The 24,141-nt window shown below is 63.5% G+C and overlaps 2 protein-coding genes and 1 long non-coding RNA gene across 4 annotated transcripts in view; all 3 read left to right on the top strand.

Annotated features, from left to right (window-relative positions):
- Positions 1-1,118: 1,118 nt before the first annotated feature.
- Positions 1,119-13,297, top strand: LOC106832345 (receptor-type tyrosine-protein phosphatase V-like). The gene is given in 23 exon segments (XM_070501421.1): positions 1,119-1,784; positions 2,129-2,177; positions 2,371-2,453; positions 2,455-2,644; positions 2,848-3,117; positions 3,305-3,430; positions 7,357-7,541; positions 7,703-7,793; positions 7,871-7,947; positions 8,807-8,941; positions 9,539-9,587; positions 9,590-9,666; positions 10,239-10,399; positions 10,515-10,650; positions 10,978-11,045; positions 11,205-11,292; positions 11,397-11,479; positions 11,530-11,614; positions 11,744-11,880; positions 12,050-12,158; positions 12,246-12,406; positions 12,734-12,869; positions 13,085-13,297. Coding segments are annotated over 23 exon segments (2,613 nt in total). The 5' UTR covers positions 1,119-1,727; the 3' UTR covers positions 13,145-13,297.
- LOC139039764 (uncharacterized) lies at positions 4,706-6,584 on the top strand. The gene is made up of 3 exons (XR_011499361.1): positions 4,706-5,210; positions 5,489-5,591; positions 5,712-6,584. It is a non-coding gene; the product is annotated as an uncharacterized lncRNA (long non-coding RNA).
- Positions 13,298-15,667: 2,370 nt separating the features above from the next.
- The window catches only part of LGR6 (leucine rich repeat containing G protein-coupled receptor 6), a 107,076-nt gene continuing 98,602 nt past the window's right edge, over positions 15,668-24,141 (top strand). For both annotated transcript variants that reach the window (XM_044762853.2, XM_014843182.3), the window contains exon 1: positions 15,668-16,013. In XM_044762853.2, coding sequence (XP_044618788.2) covers positions 15,805-16,013 — 209 coding nt within the window. In that variant the 5' untranslated portion in view covers positions 15,668-15,804. The remainder of the gene's footprint in view (positions 16,014-24,141) is intronic.

Here is a 24,141-nt window from a genome sequence, read left to right as displayed (position 1 = left end):
GGCAGGTGGGTCTTCGCTGTCCACAGGATGAGCTACGGAGTCTGCATGGTCCCCTCTTTGTGGGAACTCTTGGGAAGCGTCTGAGTTCCCCCTTACCTGCAGCCACGTCTTGCTGCATCTCTTCTACTTAGATTCTGAATTAGGATGTCCCACCCCACTCCCTGCCTTCACTGGGGCTGATGGGGACACTACGAGAAAGAGCACAGTGAGGTGCCCCCAGGTCAGGCGGGATGGGGGGCAGCTCAGCCAGACTGGGACCTCCTCCCTCTCACGTCAGTTTTCCTAGTTTCTCTCCCCCTACCTCTTTTGAAAGAGCACATGCGTGCACAGATACACATGTGCACACACACACGGCCTAGAAAATCTGATGAGTCTGCAGGCCGGAATTTCCAGGCCCCCATCCAGGGGCCAGTGGGCGGCTCTGAGGTTTGGGCTGGGTGGAGCAGGGCGCGGCAGGCGGCCCCTGGGTCTGGCCTGAGCTGATCTCTGTGCAGCCTGTCCTCCCACAGGGCTGGCCCTGGCTCCCACAGAAGGTGTCTGGGGTTCAGAGTCTCTCCACCTGCCTGTTTTCTGCAAATTTCCCCTCTCCACTTCCTGAGTTAGTGTCTGAGTCCTGGCTTCTTTCCCAGGGCCCGGAACCTCCTTCTCCTCCTTCTCTTCCTGTTCTCCCTCCCTTGCATCTGTCTTGGGGGGCCACACAGTGGGCAGCTCGAGGTGAGGAGCTGTCTCTAGGCAGGGGTGAAGCCTCAACCCCTCCGTCCTCTAGGCCGGGCCCCAGGTGGGGGTGGGGGATGGGGAGGCGGATGGGGAGGGCATCTCTATCGAGGAAGGCAAGCACAAACCCTAGGGACGTGAGGGGCTCCTTGGAGCGTTCTGAGCTGAGAGGATCCCAATGTGGGGGCTCAGAGCAAGGTTTGCCATCTCTGCTCAGTGGGACCAGAAGGCCCAGGTTCAAGTCCAGCTCCTCTGCTCACAGGCTCGGGGCCCCGGGCTGGGCTCTCCCCTCTCTGGGTGTCAGCCCCCTCATCTGGGCAGTGAGGGCGTGGGAGCAGATGGTGCCAAGTGCCAGGTGGGCTCTTCCAGACCTGCATTCGCTGAATTGAGGCCTTTAGGGTGTGTTCCGGTGCCTCTGTCCCCAGGAGCACCGGGACACCCGGATACACAGAAGGGGCCACGCCCTCAGAGCTGCTCCATCCACCCAGCTCACAGCAACACACAACACACAAGGTCACCGGGGGCCCCCTCTCCCCAGGAACACAAACACCCCATGGGTCTCCCACGTGCCAGCAGAGTCCACAGTTCTCTTCCAGGGTCCAGGAGTGTGCAGCCAGCTGCCACTGCTATTGTGTCCACTTGCGAGGCCATTCCTCCTCTTGGTCTTCCTCAGAGAACAGGACATCTTCTTGCTCAGAAAGCCAGCTGCCGGAAGGGGGTGGAGGTGGGGGAGGCACAGGGAGAGGGGGGATTGTCTGAGCCTGAGAGTTGAAATCCCCTTGCACTTTCTGGTCCCTGAGCCAGTCTCGTCTCTCTCCCCTCACAGAGCCCTGCCAGGCCGGGCGGGGTGGGGCTCACGGTCTGGTGTTGAGAGGCAGCCCCTTGCTCTGGCTGCCTGCCGTCTGCCTGAACCAGCCTTGCCTCCCTTGCCAGCCAGCCAGTGGGGCGAGGGGAGAGTTGAGGGGGTACTGGTTCCTCCCCTTGCCTCCCAACTTTCCTTTGCAGACTTCGGGATGAGGCCCCCAGTGCTGTTCGCTTCCCTCCTCTGGCTCTGGGCCTTCTTGGCCAAGGTGAGGTGGGCTTTGGGTCCAGGTGGGTGGGGCCCCTGCTCTCCAGGGCTGGTCCAGCCCTCCCGCCTCTCTGAGGGCCCCACAGCTGGACTGCATTATCCAGAACAGAGGCCGCCCCTTCCCACCCACCAGCAGGCAGGACGACGAGAACAGTCTGCCCTCGCCTCGGGCTGCCTCTGGCACCTGAGTGTGCCTGCCCCTGAAGCCCCTTTGGCCCTGTCTGCGGGTGGTGTCAGGCAAGAGGACAGCTTCCCTCTGATCCCAGCCTGTCCCCACTGGCTTTCACAGAGGCCTGGACCCCAGAGTCCTCTGCCAATCTCCCCCTCACCACCTCCTTCCTACAGGAAGACGAGTGCCACTCCGTGGAAGGGAGCCCAGCCCGGGAGTGTGGAGGTAGATGTCTTCAGAGGGGAGGAGGTCTGGGAGGGAGGGGGTCTAGCTGGGAAGAAGGGAGTCTGGGAGGGAGGGGGGTCCAGGGCCAGCCTCTCCATGCAGACCCTGCCTCTACTCTGTCCCGTTTGCCTCGCCTCCCTCTTTGGGGCAGAAGGGGTGCTGGGAGATCCAGAATGCTCCCCCTTTTCCCCAGGACCGCCTCTGAAAGTCAACGTCAGCAGCCAGGGGAGACCGACCAGCCTCTCTCTGAGCTGGGCAGCCCCAGAGCCAGGCCGTTTTCAGCCATGCCCTCTGCCTCACCTGCCTGCACCCCCTCGGCTCTCCTGAAGGGCGGCCGCTCCAGGTCCACACCAATGCGTCCAGCTTTGAGTTCCAGGGCCTGGTGCCAGGAAGTCGCTACCAGCTGGAAGTGACCACCCTGCGACCGTGTGGGCAGAATGCCACTGTCACCCTCACTGTCTACACTGGTGTGTGGCCTGCAGGCTGAGAGGGGTTATACAGGCATTGCCCCGTGTCTGAGAAGGAAGTGGCTGCCCTGGAGGGCTGCCGAGGGGCAGGGTAGCCAAGACGTCAGTGTCTCCGAGGACCACGCAGGGTACAATGGCCCACTCAGAAGGAGAGGGTGATGCCCCCAGGTCCTGAACTGAGTGCTTCCCTCCCTCCAACGCAGCCCCATCGACCGTCTGCCACCTGCAGCTCCATAGCCCTGGGAGCCCATCCAGCCTGGAGGCCTCGTGGGGTGCTGCCCCAGGGGTGCAGGATGGCTACCAGCTTCTCCTCTACCACCTGGAGTCCCAGACATTGGCACGGAATATCTCCGTGCCCCCAGGCACCCTGTCCTACAACTTTAGTGACCTGCTACCAGGTAGCAAGTATGATCTGGAGGTAACCACCTGCGCTGGCCACCTCCAGGGGAAGACCAGTGTCCAGCAGTGGACAGGTGCGCAGGCCCTTGGCAGGGGCCCAGGTGGCTGCTGATCGGGGAGGGGTGGGGCCATCCAGAGCTCCTGGCAACCATGTCCCGGCATGGCTGGGCTTCCTGGCTCCCTGCTGTGGGGGTCTGCACCGGGATCCTGCTCCAGGGTCCTCTCTCCAGCTTGGGTTCGCCCTCTCCATCCTTCCTGCAGCCCCCCTGTCTCCGGATCAGCTGGTGCTCTGTGCTCTGGGCACCAGTGCACTGCGAGCCACCTGGACGGGTCCTGCGGGCACTGGCTGGCTACACCTGGTGCTCACAGACCTCCTGGGTGGCACCAGTCAGACCGCGGTGGTCAGACAGGGGGGTCTCCAGTCACACCTTCCTTCACCTCTCTCTGGGCACCTGCTATGAGTTGGTGCTCAGCACTGCTGCTGGGCCCCATCAGGTAGTGGGGCCCAATGCCACCGGGTGGACCCGTGAGGGCGTAAGGGGACACAGCCGAGGTGCCTCAACTCTTCTCCTCTGGCCAAGTGGGCAGGATACAACCGGGTGGGGGTCGGGGGTGCAGAGGGGTCCTTTGGAATCCTGCAGGGCAGGAATGAGGCTCCGAAGGAGTGCCCTGCCTGGTGGCTGGTGGTGGTGTCCACCTGAGGAGGTGACGGTGGTGTCATGTGGACCTCTCTGTGTCCCAGCCTCTGTGCTGTCATCTCATTTAATCCTCACACAGCCCCATGTAATCATGTCATCCCCACTCTGGTAGAGGGAGCTGAGGTTCAGGTTCCAACCCTTTCTGTGGCCCTGCTCCAGGTGCCATGAGCCTCAGGCCTTGCATGCCGGTCCAGGAATCTTCCAGTCCTTATGTAGTTGTCTCCATCAGCCACTGGGTGGCAGGCACCGTGAGGGGCGCTGGGGATCGATGGCATGACCCCACCTTTGGGGACCTTGCTAGGCGCCCCGTCAGGACCTCACTCTCCTGCTCACCGTCCCCAGCCTGGCACCCCCCAGCATTAGCCGCAGCCCCCGAGCTGGAGCCTGAGCCGGGGATGGGAGTGATGGTCGCACAGGGCATGTTTGGGAAGGACGATAGGCAGATCCAGTGGTACAGTCACTGCCAACACTAACACGTCACGTGAGTCCTGGCCCCCGAGGGCCTGAGTGACCCTGGCCACTGCCAAGCAGGGCGAGGCTGAGGGGTCGGGCATGGAGGCTGAGGAGGTGAAATGCCTGGGGCCGGCGTGAGTCTCCGAGTGGGAAGCGGGGCCCGGCATGTTCTTGAAGATGGGGCTGACGGTGCATCATGAGTTGTGGGAGAGTGCTGGAGGAACGGGGTACCCTCTGCGGAGGAGGGAGGCCTGGGCCCCACTGCCGACCCTGCCTGGCCCCTTCGCTGTTTCTCTTCTCTCTGCCAGTGGCTCGGCCTCCCCAGGAAGCCCTCAACCGCACGTGGTATGACCACTACTATGGAGATCAGGACTCCTACCTAGTCATCCTGCTCCCCAACCCCTTCCCTCCGGGGCACTGGGCTGTGCCGAGATCCTGGAGGTGCCTGTGGGCAGACCCAGGAGATATGCAATGGGTGGCTCAAGCCGGGCTCCCAGTATCGGTGAGGGCTAAGGCTGAGGGGAGGGGCAGCCGCTGTAAGTTTCGGTTGTGGGTTGTTCACACGTTCTCTCAACAAAAGATCTGGACTGAGTTGCAAAGAGAAAGCACGTACTGGTCCATAAGGGTCAATAGAGTTATTTTGACTGGGTTTCCTGGTAGACAAGGCGAAAAGGGGAACCACCATCTGTCAGATGTTTCTTTTTTCGGAGAAGAAGGGGGGAGGGGTGCTGTTTCAGCTTGCCAGGGTGATGCCGAGGATGTTTAGACACCTCCTTGCTCTCAGAGTGGGACAGGGAACACAGAAGAGAAGCTAGGGTAGCTTGTTCTGAAGTTTCAGGTAGCTCTAAACAGGTGAGGGGCTCTCATCTTTGAGGCTCCGTTGCTTGTGACTGAGTTGCCCTCTCTGCCTGCCCCTCCCCAACAGAAGCTCCTGTCTCTCTGCCCCAGGTTCAGCGTCGTGGCCTTCACCAGACACAGCACTCCTAAGACTGTTCTCTCGTTCTTGGCCTTCTCAGGTAGGGCGGGCACCCAGCCAGGGTTCCAGCTGGGCGCTGGGGTGGGCGGAGCACTGGGCCCTCGTGTGAGGCTCGTCCCCAACCAGCCGCAGGAGGCTCTGAGCCGAGACTGCAGGGAGCACATGTCCCACCTCGCAGAGCTGGAGGCCCAGACCAGAGATGAGGGGCTCCGGGCCCCAGGCTCGGCCCGGGATCAGAGGGATGGGGCAGGAGAGGCAGGGGCCCGGACCGTGACGGCCCACCCTCCCTGCCCTGCCCTCTGTGCCCGCTGCTCCCAGGCCCTCAAGCTTCTGGAGCAGCGCTGTCCAGTGGAAGCTTAAGGCAGGCCACCACGTGAACCACAAATGTCATTTAAAATTTCCTAGTAGCTACGTTAAAAAGGTAAAAAGAAAGACGTGAAATTAATTTTAGTAACATTTTATTTAAACCAAGATATCAAAAATGCTATATCAAGGGGCTGGCCCGGTGGCTGAGTGGTTAAGTTCGCGCGCTCCGCTGCAGGTGGCCCAGTGTTTCGTTGGTTCGAATCCTGGGCGTGGACATGGCACTGCTCATCAAACCACGCTGAGGGGGCGTCCCACATGCCACAACTAGAAGGACCCAGAACAAAGAATATACAACTATGTACTGGGGTGCTTTGGGGAGAAAAAGGAAAAAAATAAAATCTTTAAAAAAAAATGCTATATCAATATGTGATGCGTTATTTTAAATGATTGAGATATTTTACATCCTTTTTTTTTGGGTCAAGTCTGAGATCCTGAGTGTATTTTACACTGAGGGCAAGTCTTAATCTGGAGCAGCCACATTTCACGTGCTCCATACCCACGTGCAGCTACCACACCGGACAGAGCATTCTGGAAGGTCCAGGAGGCCAGGCCTCTCCCTTCTTTCCTTTCTTTGAGGGTGTCAGGGAACAGAGTGGGGTCTTTGGGGCGGGCTCGGGAGTGGGGCATGGAGAGTTTGCCATGTGTTCTCCAGGGTGGCCCCCCTGGCAGCCGTCTCTGGCCTCGGTTTGGCATCTGGGACTTCTGGGGGAGGGCTTGTCACTGTGCCCTCCCCCCAGAGGGTCTCAAGTCCAGCAGAGGCTGGCATGTCTGCAGGACAGTGGGACAGGCTGCCATGTTCTGCCCTGCCCTCCGTAGAGCCCCGGATTGGTGTCTCCTGGGCAGCAATGCCCCCAACAGCGGCGGCGGGCATCGTGGTGGCTGGCGTCCTCACCGTCTGTGCTGTGCTGGGCCTGTTGTACTGGAGGCGGGTGAGGGGGCAGAGGTGAGTGGGAGGGAAGGCTGGGGCCAGCGTGGCTGGGGGAGGAGGACCCCGTTCCCCAAGAGGCCAGCCCACCTTCTGTCCCCCCGGGGCTGCCTCCCACAGCCTCTTCACCCTCTGCAGCGAAGAGAAGAGCCGCTTTTCCCAAGAGCTGACAGCTTACAACCTGCTGCGAGTGCGTGTTCCCGCCCCTCCTGACGGCCTGGTGTGGTGGGCAGGGGCGCCCTGCCCTGCTCAGGTCAGGGGACGTGGCCTTCTCCCCCGGGGCTGCATCCCAGACGGCCCGCAGGCCTCTGCCAGCCGCACTGTGCTTCCTCGGCCACCTGCACACTTTCGTCACACCTTCGCCAGGGCCCTTTCTCCAACTCTTGGAGCTCCTGGCTGCTGTCCACCCTGGAGTCTCCTCTCCCTCCCTCACCTCCTCCTCTCCTCTCTCCTCTCCCCTCCTCCCCCCCTCCCCCAAACTCACCCACTCCAGTCCTTACCTTCTCCCTGACTAACCACTTGGATCTATCAGACCAGTCTCTTTCTTTTCTTTCTTCCTCTCCCGAGGGGCTCTCTGCTGGCCGGGGTCACTGGCCTGGGGCTCTGGAGGGCAAGGGCTGTAACTGTGCCCTCTGCTCACTCCCGCCCTCCCTGGATTGACTCCATACTGAGCCGACATTAGTGAGCAGGGCTGTGCACAGAGCCCTCCTTGGGACCCAGGAGAGCTCTAAGGCATGACTCACTGGTGCGTCCCCCTGTGGCCTGTCTGCCCCACCATCTTCCCACATCGGTGGTGGCATCCTGGGCCGTGCGTCGGGGGACCTGCTCAGCGTGCTGGCTCCACTCCGGGGAGTGGGACCCGGGGCTGTGCTCCCAGCAGCTCCCAGGTGATCAGGTCATGCAGCCAGGCCCGTCCCCACTACCCACCTGGGCGCAGGGCGGGACTGCACACCAGGCCGTGGGCCCTCTCCCCCTCCTCCCGCCAGGTGCTCCCACTGGCCGATCCCCGTCCACAGCTTCTGGCAGAGCTACGAGGCCAAGAGCGTGCATGCCCACCAGGCTTTCTTCCAGGAGTTTGAGGTACGGCCTCGGGGGTCCTCAGGCCCAGAGCAGGGAGGGCCGCAGGCACCTAGGGGGCCTGGACCTGCCCTGGAGGTGGGGGGGATCTCCCAGCTGTGCACGGCCCCTGCCCCTCTCCTAGGGTGGGGTCAGCCCCCAGCACCTGCCCCCAATCTCTGCAGGAGCTGAAGGAGGTGGGCAAGTAACAGCCCAGACTGGAGGCCGAGCCCCCCGCCAACACCGCCAAGAACCATTACCCACACGAGCTGCCCTGTGAGCGCCGGGCCAGGGCGGCGGGCCAGAGGGGCTGCGTGTGCCAGGCTCTGACCGCTCGGCTTCGCCCTGTGCAGATGACCACTCCCTGGTGCGGCTGGCCCCACTGGAGGGAGAGCCCCACTCGGACTACGTCAATGCCAACTTCCTCCTGGTAAGGCCGCCTGCGGGAAGGGCTCTCTGCGGGGCATCTGCCGGGGACAGAGCTGTTGGCAGGACGCGCCTCTTCTCCTCCACGAAGGTCACCAGCTGGAGTTTCTGTAGGTCGACCTGGCAGGTGGTTCCTGAGGGCCTGCCATGTGCCAGGCCCCACGTCAGGCCCACAGGAGGCAGGGCCAGCTAACCGAATTCCCACCTTCAAAGCAGCTTGTATGTGTGTGTGTGTGCACGTGTGTGCAGGTGTGTGTCACACCTACCAGCAATGTGAGGAGTGCTGGAACCAGCACAGTGCTCAGGGCACGTGGAGGAAGGAGGAACTGAGTCTCTGAGGTCTTGAGAAGGCCTCCACTGATCTCTTGAGGACGAGCAGAATTCTAAGTGTTGAAGGAGAGAAAGGACATGCACAGCCTGTGGCGGGGTGTCCAGGCGTGTGCGGGGTGAGCGTGCAGTGGGGGGACGTGAGACAGCAAAGGCTGAGTGGGGCTAGATGAGGGAGCTGGCTCATCAGGCTGAGGCTTCAGGTTTCTCTGGAGGGCAGTGGAGGAAGCACAGAGTTTGATTCAGGAAGGTTGGCAAAGAGGGTGACCTGGGGACAGCACTTCTGCTATATCCCGAGTTGTCTCGTAGGGTTTTCTTGCCCCATCCAGGTGGGGCTGGGGTGTGGTGGTGTCCCCGAGGCCACCCCTCCTGATGTGAACCCCGCACGTGTGTTGGCATGTTTGCACACGCCGACGCAGAGATGCTGCTCCTCTCTCCTGGAGATCATGCGAGGGGTATTGACTGCCTCGTGCTTGGTGGGGCCCAGGGGACCCAGGTGTCACCACTTCCCGTGCTCCTGCCCTCCGCCCCCACAGGGCTATGCCCACTCGCAGGAGTTCATCACCACGCAGGGGCCCCTCAAGAAGACTCTGGGGGACTTCTGGCGGCTGCTGTGGGAGCAGCAGGTCCGCGTCATCCTCATGCTGACCGTGGGCATGGATAACGGGAGGGTGAGCTCCCCGCAGTCTCCAGAATGGCCACCAGGGGGCACGTGCGCTCCTTGCAGGAATGGCCAGGGGGGTCCAGGTGTGGGAGGGTGGGTCAGGCGGAACTGAGGCCGGACCAGTGAGGTTGGTGGGGTCCCCAAGGCCACCCAGGCAAGGGAGGCAGCGTAAGGGCCCAGGGACTCCAGCTCCTGGCTTGACCCAGTTTCCGCTGGCCTCTGCCACTGCTCAGTGTGTCCACCGGCTCCGGGTGGAGATGGGGCGGGGGGTTAGGAGACAGGGCCGGCGAGGGACGACTGCCCCAGGGTGGGCACCTGCATCCTCTCTTCCGACAAGCCCGAGGGGCCTCCTCTGTGTCCTGCTCCGTGCAGGGCTCTGGACAGAGAACGCTGGTTGGGTCTGTCCTGCTGCTGGAGCCGTGAGGCTGGGTGGCCCTCAGTAAGGCCAGCCAGTTTCCCAAAGGGACCCGGCAGCTGCTGAAGTCCTTGGGGTCAGACGAGAGGTCTGGGGGAGGTGGCCTCGGAGCTGCGCAGACTGTCCGCAGACCCAGGAAGACGGGTGGGAGGGTTGGGGCCACCACCGCCCCCTCCACTCTACCCTCAGCCCCGGGTGCTGTGTGAGCACTACTGACCGGCCGACCCCACCCCTGTCACCGCGGTCATGTCACCGTCCACCTCCTGGCCGAGGAGCCCCAGGATGAGTGGACCACGCGGGAGATCCTGCTACACTATGTGCCCCAGGGGATGGGACAGGGTGGGTGGGGTGGGCATCTGAGCTGAGACCCTTGGGGAAGAGTACCCCACCTCCTGGGTCCCTGGGCCTCCTTCCTTCTGAGATTGTAGGCACCCGGCACTGCCCAGGGCAGTTGGTGGCTAGGGAAAGTATGGGGGCACAGAGAGGGTAAGGGTCTGCTTGAGGTCACACAGTGAGTCAAGGCAGAGCAGGTGAGCAGTGAAGGTTCCTGCCCTGCCCTCAGGGCTGGCTGCTTCATCTTGAAGCCTTGTGTCCCATCTGCCTTCCCAGGCTGTGCCTCCTGGGGCAGGAAAGCCAGGGACCAGCATCGCCCCTCTGCCTGGGCACCCTCCAGGCAGGGACCACCCAAGAGGCTGGAGAAGGAGCCAAGGGAAGCATCCAGGCTGAGGGAGGAGGCACCAGTCCTGTCCTTGGGGGTCACCCAGTCTGAGAGGGGAGGCACCAGTCCTATCCTCGGGCGTCTGATGAAGAAAGCTGAATGACTAGGCCGGGGACCCTGGGGTCAGGAAGATGAGGGGAAGCAGCGGCCCCTCCACCCTCCCCACCTCAGATGGCCCAGCAGCAGCCACGGAGGGTGAGACAGCTGCAGTTCACCACGTGGCTTGACCACAATGTGCCCGCAGCCCCTAGCTCGCTGTTGGCCTTCGTGGAGCTGGTGCAGGAGCGAGTGAGGGCCTCCCAGGGCCCTGGGCCCATCCTGATGCACTGCAGGTGAGGCTGGGTCGGAGGCTGCCTGGCCTGGGTGGGGGGGGCTCAGGATGGGGTGTGGGGGTGTGTGTGGCCGCGGCAGCCCCTCGCCCCTGCAGCTGCCCCATTGTCCCCACCATGCGGGTGTCGGCCGCAGCGGCACCTTCGTGGCCCTGTTGAGGCTGCTGCAGCAGCTGGAGGAGGAGCGGGTGGTGGACGTGCTCAACACAGTGTACACGCTGCGGCTGCACCGGCCCCTCATGATTCAGACCCCTGTGAGGGCTCAACAGGCCGGGACCCCAAGAAGTTGTGTGGGAGGTGGACGGCCAGGGGGCCACAGGTCTGAAGGGAGCAGGGGAGGAAGCTCACAGAGGACCCGGGGAGGAGGGGCTGCAATATGGCACCACCTGCCAGGCTTCTGTGTCCCTTTTGTGGAAGAGGATGTGGGGGGCGGGGGGCCGGTGGGCTGCCCGCTTCCACCCTCTGGGATGCACGGGGCGGCTCCCAGGGGCTCCTCCAGCCTCCCTCCCTCCCCCGCCCACCCCTGTCTTGCTGGTTGGGCCTGGAGACTCCTTTGGCGTCAGACCCCTCCTCCCCCCAAGAGCCAGTACATCTTCCTGCACAGCTGCCTCCTGAACAAGATTCCGGAGGGGCCCTCGGACCCCTCTGAGTGAGTCGCAGCTCCCCAGGCCCTTGCCAGGTGGGGTGCAGGACCCCATGCCCTCCCACCGACCGGCTCCTGACTCCTGTCCACAGCAGAGAGGAGAGCACTCGCTGCCAGAGCTGGGGACCCTGCAGTGCCCTCGGCCCTCCCCACCCCGCCCCCCAGGCTCCAGCCCATCACCGCGGCCAGCTTCACCCAGGCATGCGCAGAAAGGGCGGCCAACACCAACGCCGGCTTCCTGCAGGAGTACGAGGTACACTCGGGCCTGTGGGGGCAGTGAGAACTGAGGCAGCTGACACCCCACCTGGCGTGCCCTCCCACGGACTCTGCCCAGGCCCAGGTGTGTGTCTCTTCCAGCTCCTGCTCCAGGTCATCGGGGATGACGCTGGCTCTCTGATGCCCTGCCCTGGCCGTGAGCAGGACAGCACTGTCCCCTGTGAGTGCCGTGGACAGCATGGGTGGCCAGGGTGCTGGGTGGGGACACTGGCAGTCTCACATTCCACCTTTCCTCAGACGCCCATCCCCAGGTGGAGGAGACCCCCTCTCACGAGATACCGGAAGCCTGGCTCTTCCCTGTGAGATGATGACCTGTGGCCCTCTCTGACGGCCTGTGCTTCCTGGCCTGGGGCTCTTGGGGGCCCTAGAGCTGCGGGATGGGCAGGGGACACCCTCAGTGCCTGGGGCCAACGAGCTGTGCTCTGCAGGGCGGGCCTTCCGGCCGAGACCACGTGGTGCTGACTGGCCCCATGGGGCCAGAGGAGCTCTGGGAGCTGGTATGGGAGCGCGGGGCCCGTGTGCTGGTCTCCCTGTGCCCGCCTGACGCCGGGGAGAAGGTGAGGGAGCAGAGGGACAGAGGATGGGAGGCCTCAGAGCTGGGGCGGGGTGGGGGGTTGGAGGTGCGGCCTGTCACGGGGGGGGGGGGGGGGGGGAGGGGGAGAGGGCGTGGGGGGGCGGGGTTAGAGACATCGGGGAGCTGCCGCTGGAGCAGCCCTGACTTGGTCCTGCCCAGGAGTCTGGCCAATGGAGAAGCAGCCCATAGCCCTGCATGTGGTGACAGTGCGCTGGGTGGCTGAGAGCAGCATGGCAGGCTGGCCCTGTACCCTCCTCAGGGTCACATACGTAGGTCCCCAGGCCGTGGAGGGAGAGATGTGTGGGACAGAGTGCTGTGCCCTCCCCAGCGCCAACGCCTGGCGTCCTTGCCCCCAGGGTGAGAGCGGGCAGGAGAGGCTGGTGCAGAGCCTGCAGCTGCTGTGCTGGGAGCCGGGGCATGCCCTCCCTGCCACCACCCTGCTGCCCTTCCTGGCCGCTGTGGGCCAGTGCTTCTCGGGGGACACGGAGAAGCCGGGCACGCTGCTCAGCCACTCCAGGTGCTGTTGGACAAGGGTCTGGGGGAGCAGGCACCAGCGCCCCCTCATTGTACCTCCGGCAGGCCCTCACGTCTCCTGAGCCCTGCTTGGGTCCTGGGTCCAGACGACACAGTCTCTCCGCGCTCCCTCTCTCCTCTCCCTACCCTACACCCTTTCTGGATGTGACATCTTTTTGGAGTTTATCCTCCCTGCCTGGGCCCAGCCTGGCTCACCAGGGGCCCAGGGTGCCTTCCCAGCTCCCTAGACCCAGGTTGGGTCTCCCTACAGACCTGGGGCCCTTCGTCCTCCCTCCCCCAGGGACCTGGTCCAACTCTAGGCCAATTGCAGCCACGATGCGGCCCCACTGGACACCTTCCTGGCCATGGCCCAGCTGCTGCAGCAGGTTGGGGCTGAGGGCACAGTGGACGTCTTCAATGTGGCCCTGCAGCAGTCACAGGCCTGTGGCCTCATGAACCTGACGCTGGTGAGAGGTGGCCAGGGGCTGGGCTGTGGCGTGGGGGCGGGGTGGGAGGGTGGGGGGGGGCGCGGTTTCTGCCCCTTCTGTGGGCGGCCTCAGGGTGCACTGTCCGGGCGGCCGCCAGGTGGTGCTGTGGACCACAATGCTCTCGGATGTGCAGGGCTGGGACACGGGGCCTTCTGGTTGGATGGGGCAGCCTCCTTACCCTGCGTCCACCCCAGGAGCAGTACATCCACCTCTTCAACTGTCTGAACCAGGCACTGCTGGACGGGCTTCCCTGAGTCTCTCATGAGGCCGTGAAGGAGCAGAGGAGGCCTGTGCCCACCGGGCAGTGAGGGCCAGCCAGGTGGGCCGGCCAGGCTGGCCTGCTCGGGCCTGGCTTCCCTGGGGCTGTGCTGTGACAGGGCAGAGTTGGGAATAAAGGATGTGGTCCAGGCTGAGGCTGAGTGTGCCCATCTGTCACCCCCTGAGGAAGAAAGAGACGGCCTCAGAGATGCTTGCGGGATGTGGGGCCCAACGCGAGGGCCCGGTGGGCAAACCCGAGCAGGGCTCAGCCGGGGCTGGGGTCTGGCTGAACTGGTTTGTCCTTGAGGGCAGCCCCTAGCCCCCATCCTCCCGTGTCCTCAGACTTTAGTCTCCTGGGGTGCCCTGGGTTCAGAGCCCCAGTTACCCATGGTGCCCCCTCCATGCAGTAAGGCTGACCCTGTTTCTGGCTTCCTTTCTGCTGTCCCCAGCTAGCTCCACCTACTGGTGTCCCCAGGGGCCACCTCAACCATGGCCTGTCTTCCCGCCAGGGTGCTCACGGGAGCCACACTGACTTGGAAGTCAGGAGCCGTACGCAGTCTTCTCTGCTCCTCTGCTCTCCTCCTTGCTCCCTCTGCAGAGGAGGGAGGTGAGAGAGAGAGAGTGAGGGGGTGTGGGGGAGGGAAAGACCAGGAGGAACAGAGAGCAAGCAGGAGGGTGGAGATGTGGCAGGGCGGGGCGTGACGGGGGCGGGGGGGGGGCACACGGGGAGGGGACGGTCTGTCCCACACGCAATGGATGGAACCATGCACCATGTGCCAGGATTGCAATGGCCTCGTGAGCTCCTGCTGTCCCCGATCAGACAGCACAGTTCTGGATGGCAGGGTGCCCAGAGCTGGACACCGATTGTCAGGTGGAGGGCCCTCGGGAACACAGAGAGCCTGGACCAGTTGGAGGCCCCAAAATGCAGTTAGACCCCCAAATGAGGAGGCCGACCTGAGCTCCGGTGAAGTGCAGGCGGTCAGGGGTCAGGGAGGGCCCTTCTCGGGCCTGGCTGGAGAGTGGGGCTGTCCCAGAATGAGGTCAGGCTCTGGGGGCCCCTCAGGGGACTGAATGTCATGTCCTCTTCAGACTCTGTGCTTATCAGGAATTGGGGGCTGGCCCCATAATGACCCTCAGGTAGGCAGGCTGGAGGCTCAGCTCTGAGCTGCCACACCCACCACGAGGGAGTGTTACTGAGGTCACAGCCCAGCTTGAGCATGGCTTTTCGAGCCTGGGCCCCCACGCTGGACAGGGAGCTGCAAACGGTCCGGGGAACGGGGCCAGAGCAACGGGCAAGTGAGGCTGTAGGGGCAGGCGCATCTGGGGAGGTATGGCGGCTCCCATCTGTGTGCCTTGCCAGTGATGGGAGCCAGGTGTCCCTGTAGGGCCGTCCTCTGGCCTTCCTGGGAGGCTCCTCCACATTCAGGGCCACGGCCCCAGCCAGTTGGGTCTGCTGGCTTCTGGGCCCAGCTGTACCGCCACTGTGGCCATGGGATGTTATGGCAGCCGCGGAGAACGGGAGGGGGTGGTGAGAGGACCTTGGGGTACGCGGGTAGGGATGGAAGGACCATTGGCTGCCTGCGAGGTCTCCAGCTTCTTGTCCACTCTGGATGCACCCTGGGAAGACGGCAAGAAAGGCAGACAGCCCTCTGTAGCTCTGCACTGGGCCTGGCTCAGCATGGGAGAGACAGAGAGCAGGGGCCACATGAAGGAAGCAAGGCGGCCCCCTGGTGTCAGAAGGGAACAGGGACGTGACCCAGTTCTTGACCGAAGGCTCTGGGGCCAGGACAAGCCCTGGGACTCCAGCACAGGGGGCCGAGCTCCTGCACTGCCCTCCAGATGGTGCCAATCCATGGACCTTCCGGCAGGTTCTGATGACCAGCAGGACGCAGCCCCTCAGCCTGGCCACCTGGCTGGGTCCCGGGGCCTTGGACTGGACCCAGGCTGCACCCAAAGTCCACTTAGCAGGTGGAATCGCATCAGCTTCCTGGGTGGCCGGGCAGGGCCACTCAGCGAGAAGCCTCCTCATTGCCCAGCCCTTCCCAGCCCCACCTCCCTGTGCTTCGTCCCCCAGGGGACAGGACGAGGGCCGACCCTGACTCCCATTCTGGCTCCCTCCCCCTCCCCGGTACCGGCAGGCCGCTGTGTGCTGGACCACATCCCTTCTCTCCTGGGTCTCAGTTTCCTGCAGACGATGTGGGGCTGGGCACCTGGACACTCCAAGGTGGCTTCCAGAGGGTCTCCTCTGAGTCCCCTGTGACCCCACACTGTCCCTGAAGGCAAGAGAGTCTGAGCCCACCAGCTCTGGGACCTGCTTCCAGACAAGTGCAGGTCCTCCACGTGCTGGCTCTGCTCCCTCGCTTTGGGTTTCTTCGCTTTTTTTTCTTTCCTGGATGAAATTGCTGCCAGCTCGGAAGGAAGGAGGGAAGGGGAGCTCGGAGTGTAGAACTTTCCTTGACTCCTCCTCCTGTCTCCCTCCCCGGCCCCGAGCCCAGCCCGTGAAACGGCACAGCCAGATCACTCAACAATGCCTGCCCCTCTCTGACGGCACCGGCCGCTCCCGCTGACGCTGAGCCGAGCCGAGCCCGTGGGCACCCCGCCGACGGCGACGGCGCAGCCCGCATCCGCCAGGTTGCCCCGCAGCCCGGCCGCCGAGATGCCCAGCCCGCCCGGGCTCCGGGCGCTGTGGCTTTGCACTGCACTGTGCACCACGCCGTGCGTCCGCGGCGCCCCTCAGCCCGGCCCAGGGACCACCTGCCCGGCCCCCTGCCACTGCCAGGAGGACGGCATCATGCTGTCGGCTGATTGCTCCGAGCTCGGGCTCTCCGCTGTGCCGGGGGGCCTGGACCCCCTGACGGCTTACTTGTGAGTACCAGCCGCGCACCCTCCCTGTTCCCACCCGGCTGCCCGCGGGCGCCTGCCCAACCTCAGGCTGGGACACCTGCCCGGCTGGTGCCCTGGGGCGCAGGCATCCCCGAGGCCTCTCCCCCTCCAGAATGGACTGCTGCGGGGCTGGGCGGGTTGAAAGTTCCGAGGCTAAAAAGCAGACAAGCGTTTGACTGGCTTCCCTGACTTGGTTTCCCAGCCGGCCCCTGTCTTGTGCGTTTGCTGGGTGGCTAAGGCTCAGTACAGGTGACTCTCTGGACCCTGCGCTGGAGGGACAGGGTTGGCTCTCCGTACCCTCGCTATTTTCTTCTCCAGCAGAGCGGTGCCCGGGAGCGTGGCTGCAGGCAAAGCTGACTGAGTGGGTGGTGATGGGGGGGGGTGCTCCAGTGGGCAGAAGGGCTGTCCCTTCCTCTGCCTGGCAAGGAGAGCCGAGCTGTCACACTGAGGCTGGGTGGCCTTGGTGCGGGGCGCCAGAAGCTGAGAGGGGACCTTACCCACTCTCGTCTCCTCCGAAAGGGACCCTGCCAGCACCGTCTCCCTTCACAGAGGCCTCCTGCCTCCCCCGGGGGCCTCCTTGAAGTCGTGTCCCAGGAGGCCGTGTTGGAGACACTAATTTGTGGGCAGGCGCCAGGGCTGAAAACCAGAGAACCATTTTTAGAGTCGGAGTTGGGGTGAGACGGCGCGTGAAGGGGACCCAGTTGGGGGCGGCTCCCAGAGGACGGCTCAGAGCAGCTTCTCCCAGGACCTTGGGGCTGGGGGCTCTGGCTGCTCACCTCCTGGGCAGAGGACGGGGTGGGAGCACATTCCAGATCACCCACCCCACTCCACCCCACCTCTTGGGGAAGGGGACCTCCCGGCTCCGCCCTGCAGTGGCTCCATCACCTCCTGTCAGCGGAGGAGAGCAGGTGGGACAGCCCAGGGCCCTCTGTCCCAGCCACGGGGTCCTGCAGCTTTGGGGCTTTGGGGGTCTAGGCCCTGGGAGCTCAGAGGGAGAGGGAGCCAGGCTCGTTTCGCAGGATCCCGGCAAGTTTGCACTAAATGCGAGCAGGGCGCTCCGTGCTGTGCTGACGACATCCCGGCGGGGTACGGAGGGTCTGAACAGCAGCCCTTCACAGGGCTCCCCTCCCCATCTCTCTGTCCCTTGTTGGGGCATCCTCTTCCGCTCCAAGAGCCACAGGCGGGGGGGGGGGGGGGGGGGGGGGGGGGGGGGGGGCAGGGGAGGGAGCGGGAGGGAGAAAATAGTGCCCTCATTCCAGAAGGGCCAATCGAACTCTTCACAGTCCAGGAGGTGAAGCAGGACAGGCCCTGTGAGCCGAGCCGTGGGCTGCGAGGGCACTGGGTGCTGGCGGGGAGGGCCGGCTCCGACCGCATGCCTGCTGTGCCCAGGGCAGCCCGCTTCTAGCCTGTTTACGTATTGGGGTGTGTGACACTGTGTCATTTGATGTCAGAGTCCTGTGGCTAAAAAGAATTTGAAAAAGACTTCTGTAGAGGCTCCATCTGGGGGAGCAGAGGAATAGTCCCCTTCCTGTGTGAGGGGCTGGGGAGACAGACGGGGCCTCCTGGAGGCTGACTGGTCCAGCTTCCTTCCCAGCACCTGTCTTCCCAGACGGACACTTGTTCAGGAAGGAAGCCACGCTTGGAATCCAAGTGTCCACCATGCGCGCTGATGGAAGGCTTTCCCACCCTCTTGTCGCAGTTCCCCCAGAGCTGTGAAGTCTGCACGTGGGTTCAGAGGAGGTGGGATCTTCTGGGCTGGTCTTGTGTCTCCCTGGGGATCGAGAAAGCCCCCCCGACCAAGACCCCGATTCTCCCTGTCGCTGGGAGGCTGTCGCTGAGCAGAGCCGGGGGCAGGGGTGGGCGGTCTTGGGGCTCCTTTCCCTTCTCAGCGACGTTGGGAAACGCCCGGCCTGGTCTTGCCCCACGAAACCCAGGTCTTGCTGAGGACAGTGCAGATTTGCGTCTGATGATGGGAGACCCAGACGAGACCCCTTTCTGCCTGGGCCCCAGACCCTGTCCCTTCCTGGCTCCACCATCTGCAGAGCCGCCGAGCTGCTCCACGCCTCGGTGCTTCATTCGTATGCAGGGAGAAGCGGGTGTTGGGAAGGTGAGATGAGGTGACGCATCTGTAGAAAGTCCCTAGCACACAGCCTGACACTGGGGGGTGACCACAATTCGCAGCCTCCCATTGGGTGTCCGGGGGAGGCAGAGGTGAGCTCCGGGGCTCTTCACACAGGAGGGAGGCTGAGCCCAGGAGTGACCGTGGAGCCCAAGGGAATGGTCCGCAGTGCGTGCTGGGCAGTTGCCTGCGGGTGCTGGTCTTGGTCAGTGCTTGGCTGTTCCAGGGGCTACTGGGATGGGATGGGGGTGGGAAGGGAGTGTCTTCCCGACACAGGATTGAGAAGGTAAAAGGTCCAATTAAAACAGCTGGATGTGCAGGAAGGGCAGACAGAGGGTGCTTGACGATCCTCAGAAGGAGCCATAGACTGAACCACGGCAGGCGCCAAGGAACCGTGGGCTCCAGAAGGTACTGGGTTCTGGGGAAGACCAGAAAGTCTTCTTTGTCCCCAGCTGCTGTCCTCGGCTTTGACACTCAAGTCCAAAAACGACGGCTGCTTTGGGCCGGGTGCCAGCCCCGTTTGATGGTCAAGGTTGGGAGGGCGGATTTCGAATTCCCACAATCCCTCAGCCGTCGCTCTTTTCTTGAGTCTCCCCCGACCTGCAGTCTCGGTGCGGCTCGTTGGCACTCCCTGGGCTTGGACCTGCTCCCCGGGTGGGGCCTGTTCTGGGAAGCCGTCCAGGGAGAGGGAGCCCCGGCTGTGGGGCGCTCCAGTGTGACGGTGACAAGAGGGCACGGTGCCCCTGCTCCATGGCATCCACACCACATGGCGAAGGGACGGGAAGACACAGGCAGCGAGGACCTGTTGGCAAACACCCAGAGCCGCCCCGAGCAGGGGATCTGGCTCGTCACTCAGAGTCCCTTCATCTGTCCCAAAGTCGGGCCGTGTCAGGAAGTGGGTATCAGGTGGGAGAAAAGCCATCTTGGGCAGCTGGCTGTAAAACACCCGAGGGCCATGCACTTGCAGTCACCCCGAAGCACCCATTCCGTCACCCTCCGCCACAGGGCCAGTCCAGGGGCCGCTCCGTGCAGCCCCGTGGACAGCCTCCCGCCTGCGTGGGACCTCGCTCCTGTTAGGACTGCCGTCACAGCCCAAGCTGGTCTGAAAGGGCAGACAAGGGGCGTGCTTATAGATTCCGGGTGATTCGCATCCTCCTCGTCACTCCTGGGGTGTGCGCGACCGACCAGATGGAGGCAGGGTGCTGGGGGGGAGAGCAGAGGGGTTAGTAGGGCAGGGTGTGGGCATCACCTGTGAGCCGTGTGAACCTAACCCAGCTGATCGGCCTCTCTGTGACTTGGTTTCCTCCTCTGTAAAAGGAGCTGATACCTTCCTCACAGGGCTGTTGTGTGGCTTCACTGAACCCATGTTTGTAAAGGATGTGGCACCACGTCTGGCTCATCGGAAGAGGTCAAGCAATGTCAGCAGTGTTGTTATTAGGGTGACCAGGGCTAAAAGTGTTAGTCATGGAAGCCTTCCTGGAGGAGGAAGTCCTGGAGCTGGCACTGGGAAGAGAGGAGGCATGGAATAGGGGTGTGGGTGTCTGTGTACATGAGTCTGTGTGTGTCTGTGTGTCTGTAAGTGTGTGTGTGTTGGACGGGTTGCGAAGGGAGAGAGTGGCTGCTGGGAGGCAGGAGGAGCTGGCCTGCAACCGGAGGGGCGTCAGTTTCCTCCTGGCCCAGTCTGGGGCTTCGTGGGGAGGAGACCCCAACTGCTCCTGCGTGTGGTGGGTGGGCCTTGGGGCCTGTGCCCTGAGGGGGCAGAGGGGCTGCGGCCGGGGTGCAGGGGAGCCAGCCTTGAGGAGGACGTGTCTGGGGTCAGTGGCCAGCCTCATGATGCACTGCCGATGCTACCCTTCCTGGGCTGGCCTCAGTTTCCCTTTCTGATAGATTCTGAGAACTGCCCCCCTGCCCAGAAACATGGGGCTTGTCTGACCCTCGGTCCCTCGGCTGCCATGACACAAGTCCCAGAACTTTCCTGGACGTCAACGTCCACACGTTTTGGATGAAAAACTAGAGCGTGGGAGAGACAGGGAGAAATCCCCGCTTCCCGGGACAGAGAGAGCCCAGGAGAGCCGCTGGCGCGGGCAGCGGGGGGAGGGCGGGGGCGCACAGGGAGGCAGCCCCCAGAGCAGGGCGGCCAGGAGGGGCAGAGGAGCAGGGAGCGACGCTGAAGTGCGGTCCCCTGGGGACCTCAAGCATGGGGACGGGCCACAGGACGGCAGACCGGGGCGGGCGAGTACTGGGGAGCCAACACCCCAGTTCAAAGGGAAGGCAGGAAGCAGCCCGCGGCAGGAGTAAAGGAAACCTCTCAACTCTGGCAGAGCACAGGCGGGCGCGGCCGGGGCGGGGCGGCTGGCGGCAGTGAAGAAAGCCTGGCTCGCTCAGGCAGAGCTGCCCCGCCCGCTGCCACCTCCCCGCTCCCCTCCCGGCCCTCGGCCTTCCTCCCGGCGGGGTCTGGCCCTGCAGCCTGGTGCCACGGCCGGCTCGGCTCCACTGCTCAGGAGCTGGGCCTTCCCGGGCAGGTAACCTCTGCCAAGGTGCCGTTTCTCCATCTTGAAAATGGAAACACCAGCAGTGTCTGTGTGGAAGGGTCCTGGGGAGCGAGTGAGAGAGAGCCGGCCGGGGGCCTTTCATGATGGGGCAGCCACCCCTCAACCACAGACGGGCTCCTGAGGCCCAGAGGCAACAGCAGAGCCGAGTGTTGGGCAGGGGAGGGGGGCGGGGTCAGGGTGTCCAGTCTGTTCTTTCTGTTGCCCATCAGATGCTTCCTTCCATCTGCCTTCCTTCCCTCCGTCCTTCCTTCCCTCCTGCCCCCCTCACCAGTAGGCCACTCGCATTGACCTTCAGGGAGATGGGCCTTTCACAGAGCTGTTCTCCCCTGGGGCCCCTGGCTGGGATGATGGAGGAAGCCATCCTCCTCAGAGGGATGCCTGGAGCAGACAGGCCTGGTCTGGCCCTGAAGGGTGACTGTCCCAAGAGGAGAAGTCTAGGCTGCCAGGTCCGCACTGTGTGGAGAGTCCTGCTTCTCCCCTGAAGGCAGTTCTGCGGAGGTGGTCTTCTCTGGTGCAGCCCCAGGACAGGCAGGTGTGGACGGGCCTGCGATGCTGCTCGTGGCTGCCCTGGGACACACCCTAAGGAGCTGATAGGGATCCTCCTCTGAGCTCGTCCCTAATGGGCTGTGTGACCTTAGGCTCGTAATTCACTCTATTGGGAGCAGGGACAAGGACAAGGACCCCTGCTGGGGCTCTGGACACCTTAGGAAGGCACAGGAGATGGGGTGGGGGAGAAATTTCCAACCCTCCTCCCCTCTGTTGGAAATGACGACTTTTAACCAAACTGAAATGGACTCTCTGCCTCCGGGGCTCTCAGAGTGGTGGGAGAGTTTGTGCTGACTAGTCCCTTGGTAAGAAGAGGGAGTCCCCAATTTCTCACGACCATTCAGGTCTCTCTTCCCGCCCTTCAGATGCCGGAGAACAGGTCTCAGGAGGAAAAAAAACACCCAAGAGGCTAAACTTGGGCAGGGAGCAGAGAGTTATTTTGGAAGCAGCAAAAGGACATGGTGGGGGGAGAGCTCGGGGTTGGCGCTGTGCCCCCCTGGAACTGTGCCAGGGTGGTGGGCGGGCCGGCGGGCATGTGGGGGCTGGGCCGGCTCCTCCGCCACAGCACCTCCAGGGCGGAGGTTTCCTTTGCGTCCCACGGCTGGCTCTCTCTTCCAGCCACTCTCCTCTTCCTCCTCCAGAGCCAGTGGGAAGACCTGTGTCTCAGATCCTCCCCAGCTCTGGGGGCTCCGGGTCCCCCTGATCATTGTGACATGCAGAATCTGAGGCTGGGCCGGGGAGGCATCTCAGGGCCAGCATTCTGCCTCCCGGTCTGCTCCAGCTCCAGCCCACGGAGGGCATGCCTTCCTGGCTGAGGCGTTCATCCCCTGAACTGTGACCTTTCTTGTAGGAAGATGCCAGATCATCAGGAAGGTCCATTCTTGGGGCTCAGCAGCCCCAGCCCCCCAGTGGGCCCAGACAGACACATCTAGGAACCTACTGGTGTCTCTGCTGCCGGCACTTACAGCATGTATGTAAGCTCTGTGCCACAGCATCGCACATACACCCTGGAGGGAGGTGCTGCTGCTGTCCCATCTTCCAGATGAAGAAACTGAGGCTTTTAGATGTTCAGGAGCCTACCTAAGGCCGCTGGCCTGTCATTGTTGGTCTGGGATTTCAACCCTGCAGGCTCCCTCCTAACCACCAGCCTGCACTGCCCTCGGGAGTCAGAGTTGGGGGTGCTGAGCTCCAAGGGCCTGGACGAAACTCTGGGAGTGCTAAGCTGAGCAGCCCCTCCAAGCCCATCTCCAGTTTCTCATCTTCCCCAGGAAGAATCAGTGGTTTTCCCCACTCCCCTCCTATCTGCCAGCAGCGGCCTCTGGGAGCCCCTCTGCGGGGGCTGCTTGAAGGGGACGGGGCTGGGTTTTCGGCAAGGCCATCAGGGAGGTGTGGGGATGGTTATGTCAGGGGAGACGGGAGAAGCTGGCTTTCTCTACCAGACGGGCATGGGAGCATCCACCGAGGACCAGCAGTGACGAGAGAGGGGACTGGGCTGGTCAGGGCAGGCCTGGGGAGGAGGCCCGTCCTGAGTCCTGGGGACCGGGGGGTTTGGGCGGGATGGGTAGGGAAGGCCCCCAGGAGGGGAAGGCAGGAGCCCAGGAGAAGGGCGAGGAGCAGTGGGGGCCTCCACTGCTCCATAGGGACGGCCGCTCTGTCCTACTTCCGAGGAGGGTGTTCCAGAGCAGAGCTCTCTGCCTCTTCCTCCTCGGGGCCCACTTGAAGACACCGCTCCAAGGCGTCCAGTGGCTGGGCTGACTCAGCCAGCGCTCTGGCCAAAGGTGTCAGCCAGCCCCAGGCAGCACCGGGCCTCCCGGTGAGGACACCCTCTCTCACACACCTGGAGGGCCTGCCTGGGAGGAGAGAGCCTATGTGTCTGCGGGCCGGAGGCCTGGGTTCAAGTCTTGACTCCAGCACCAAGGAGCACGGAGCAGCCCTGCCCTCACCCTGCAGCGGTGCCAGCTGGGGCTTCGCCGGAGGAAGGCCAGACCCAGCTCCCCTGGCCCACTCTCCCCACCACTGTCTCGGCGCTGGCCCTCGGAGGTGTCCAAGGAGGTGGAGTGGCCCTGAGAGTGTCCAGACAGAGGTGGGTGGAGGAGGAGCCTAGTGTCTTCCACGCCCCAGTGTCAGGGATTTGCACATGGTCCCGAGGCCCCAAACCCAGGCAGACAGTCTTCTGGAGGGGATGAGGGGGGCGCGGTGGTGCCAGGGAGGTGCCATCACCATCACCAGCTATCACCCCAGCCCAATACATTGAAGGGGACCCTGAGGAGCTGGGAGGGGTGCTTCCCTAGGTGGCCTATGGGGGACCAGGTATATGGAGGTTTATTCCGGCTCCCTTGTGATCTGCAGGTTTGAACTGTCCCCCGACCTGAGCGACCGCTGGCTCACGGGAAATGGGCCACAGGCAGCAGGTGCTCGGGGCCTCCGAACGCCCCCTGCGGAAGAAGCCCTCCCAGGTGGACGGGCCTGAGGACTCTGCTCCAGGTCTCGGGGCATCTTGCGGTCTTCTTCAGGTTCCTTCGCCCAGAGGACAATGTAGTCCCGTGTGGGTGCCTCGCGTGTAGAGTGTGTTTGACCCCCAGGGCCGTTAGCGCACCGTATCATTCTACCACCTCTCCCCCAGCTTGCGCTGCAGAGCCCCCGTCCCCTGCTGGTGGTCAGTGACGATGCCACTGAACTCCCAGCTGCGGTGGGAGCAATCTCTCATTCCTGCATTTAACATGCGTGGACTGAATGCCTGTGTCCGCCAGGGCATCTGCTGGGGGCATCCTCAAGCAACCACCCCTGCAAAGCCAGCACTGTTGTCACTCCCCCTCAGAGGAGCAGGGCGCCCAGTGAAGGGGGGAGCCAGAGTTGGAGGGAGGCTTGGGGGCTCCAAAGCCAGTCTCTTTCC

Source organism: Equus asinus, chromosome 30, assembly GCF_041296235.1.
Source record: "Equus asinus isolate D_3611 breed Donkey chromosome 30, EquAss-T2T_v2, whole genome shotgun sequence".
NCBI lineage: Eukaryota > Metazoa > Chordata > Mammalia > Perissodactyla > Equidae > Equus > Equus asinus.
The sequence above is the reverse complement of the archived record's forward strand: the minus strand, read 5'-3'. Positions and strand labels throughout refer to the sequence as shown.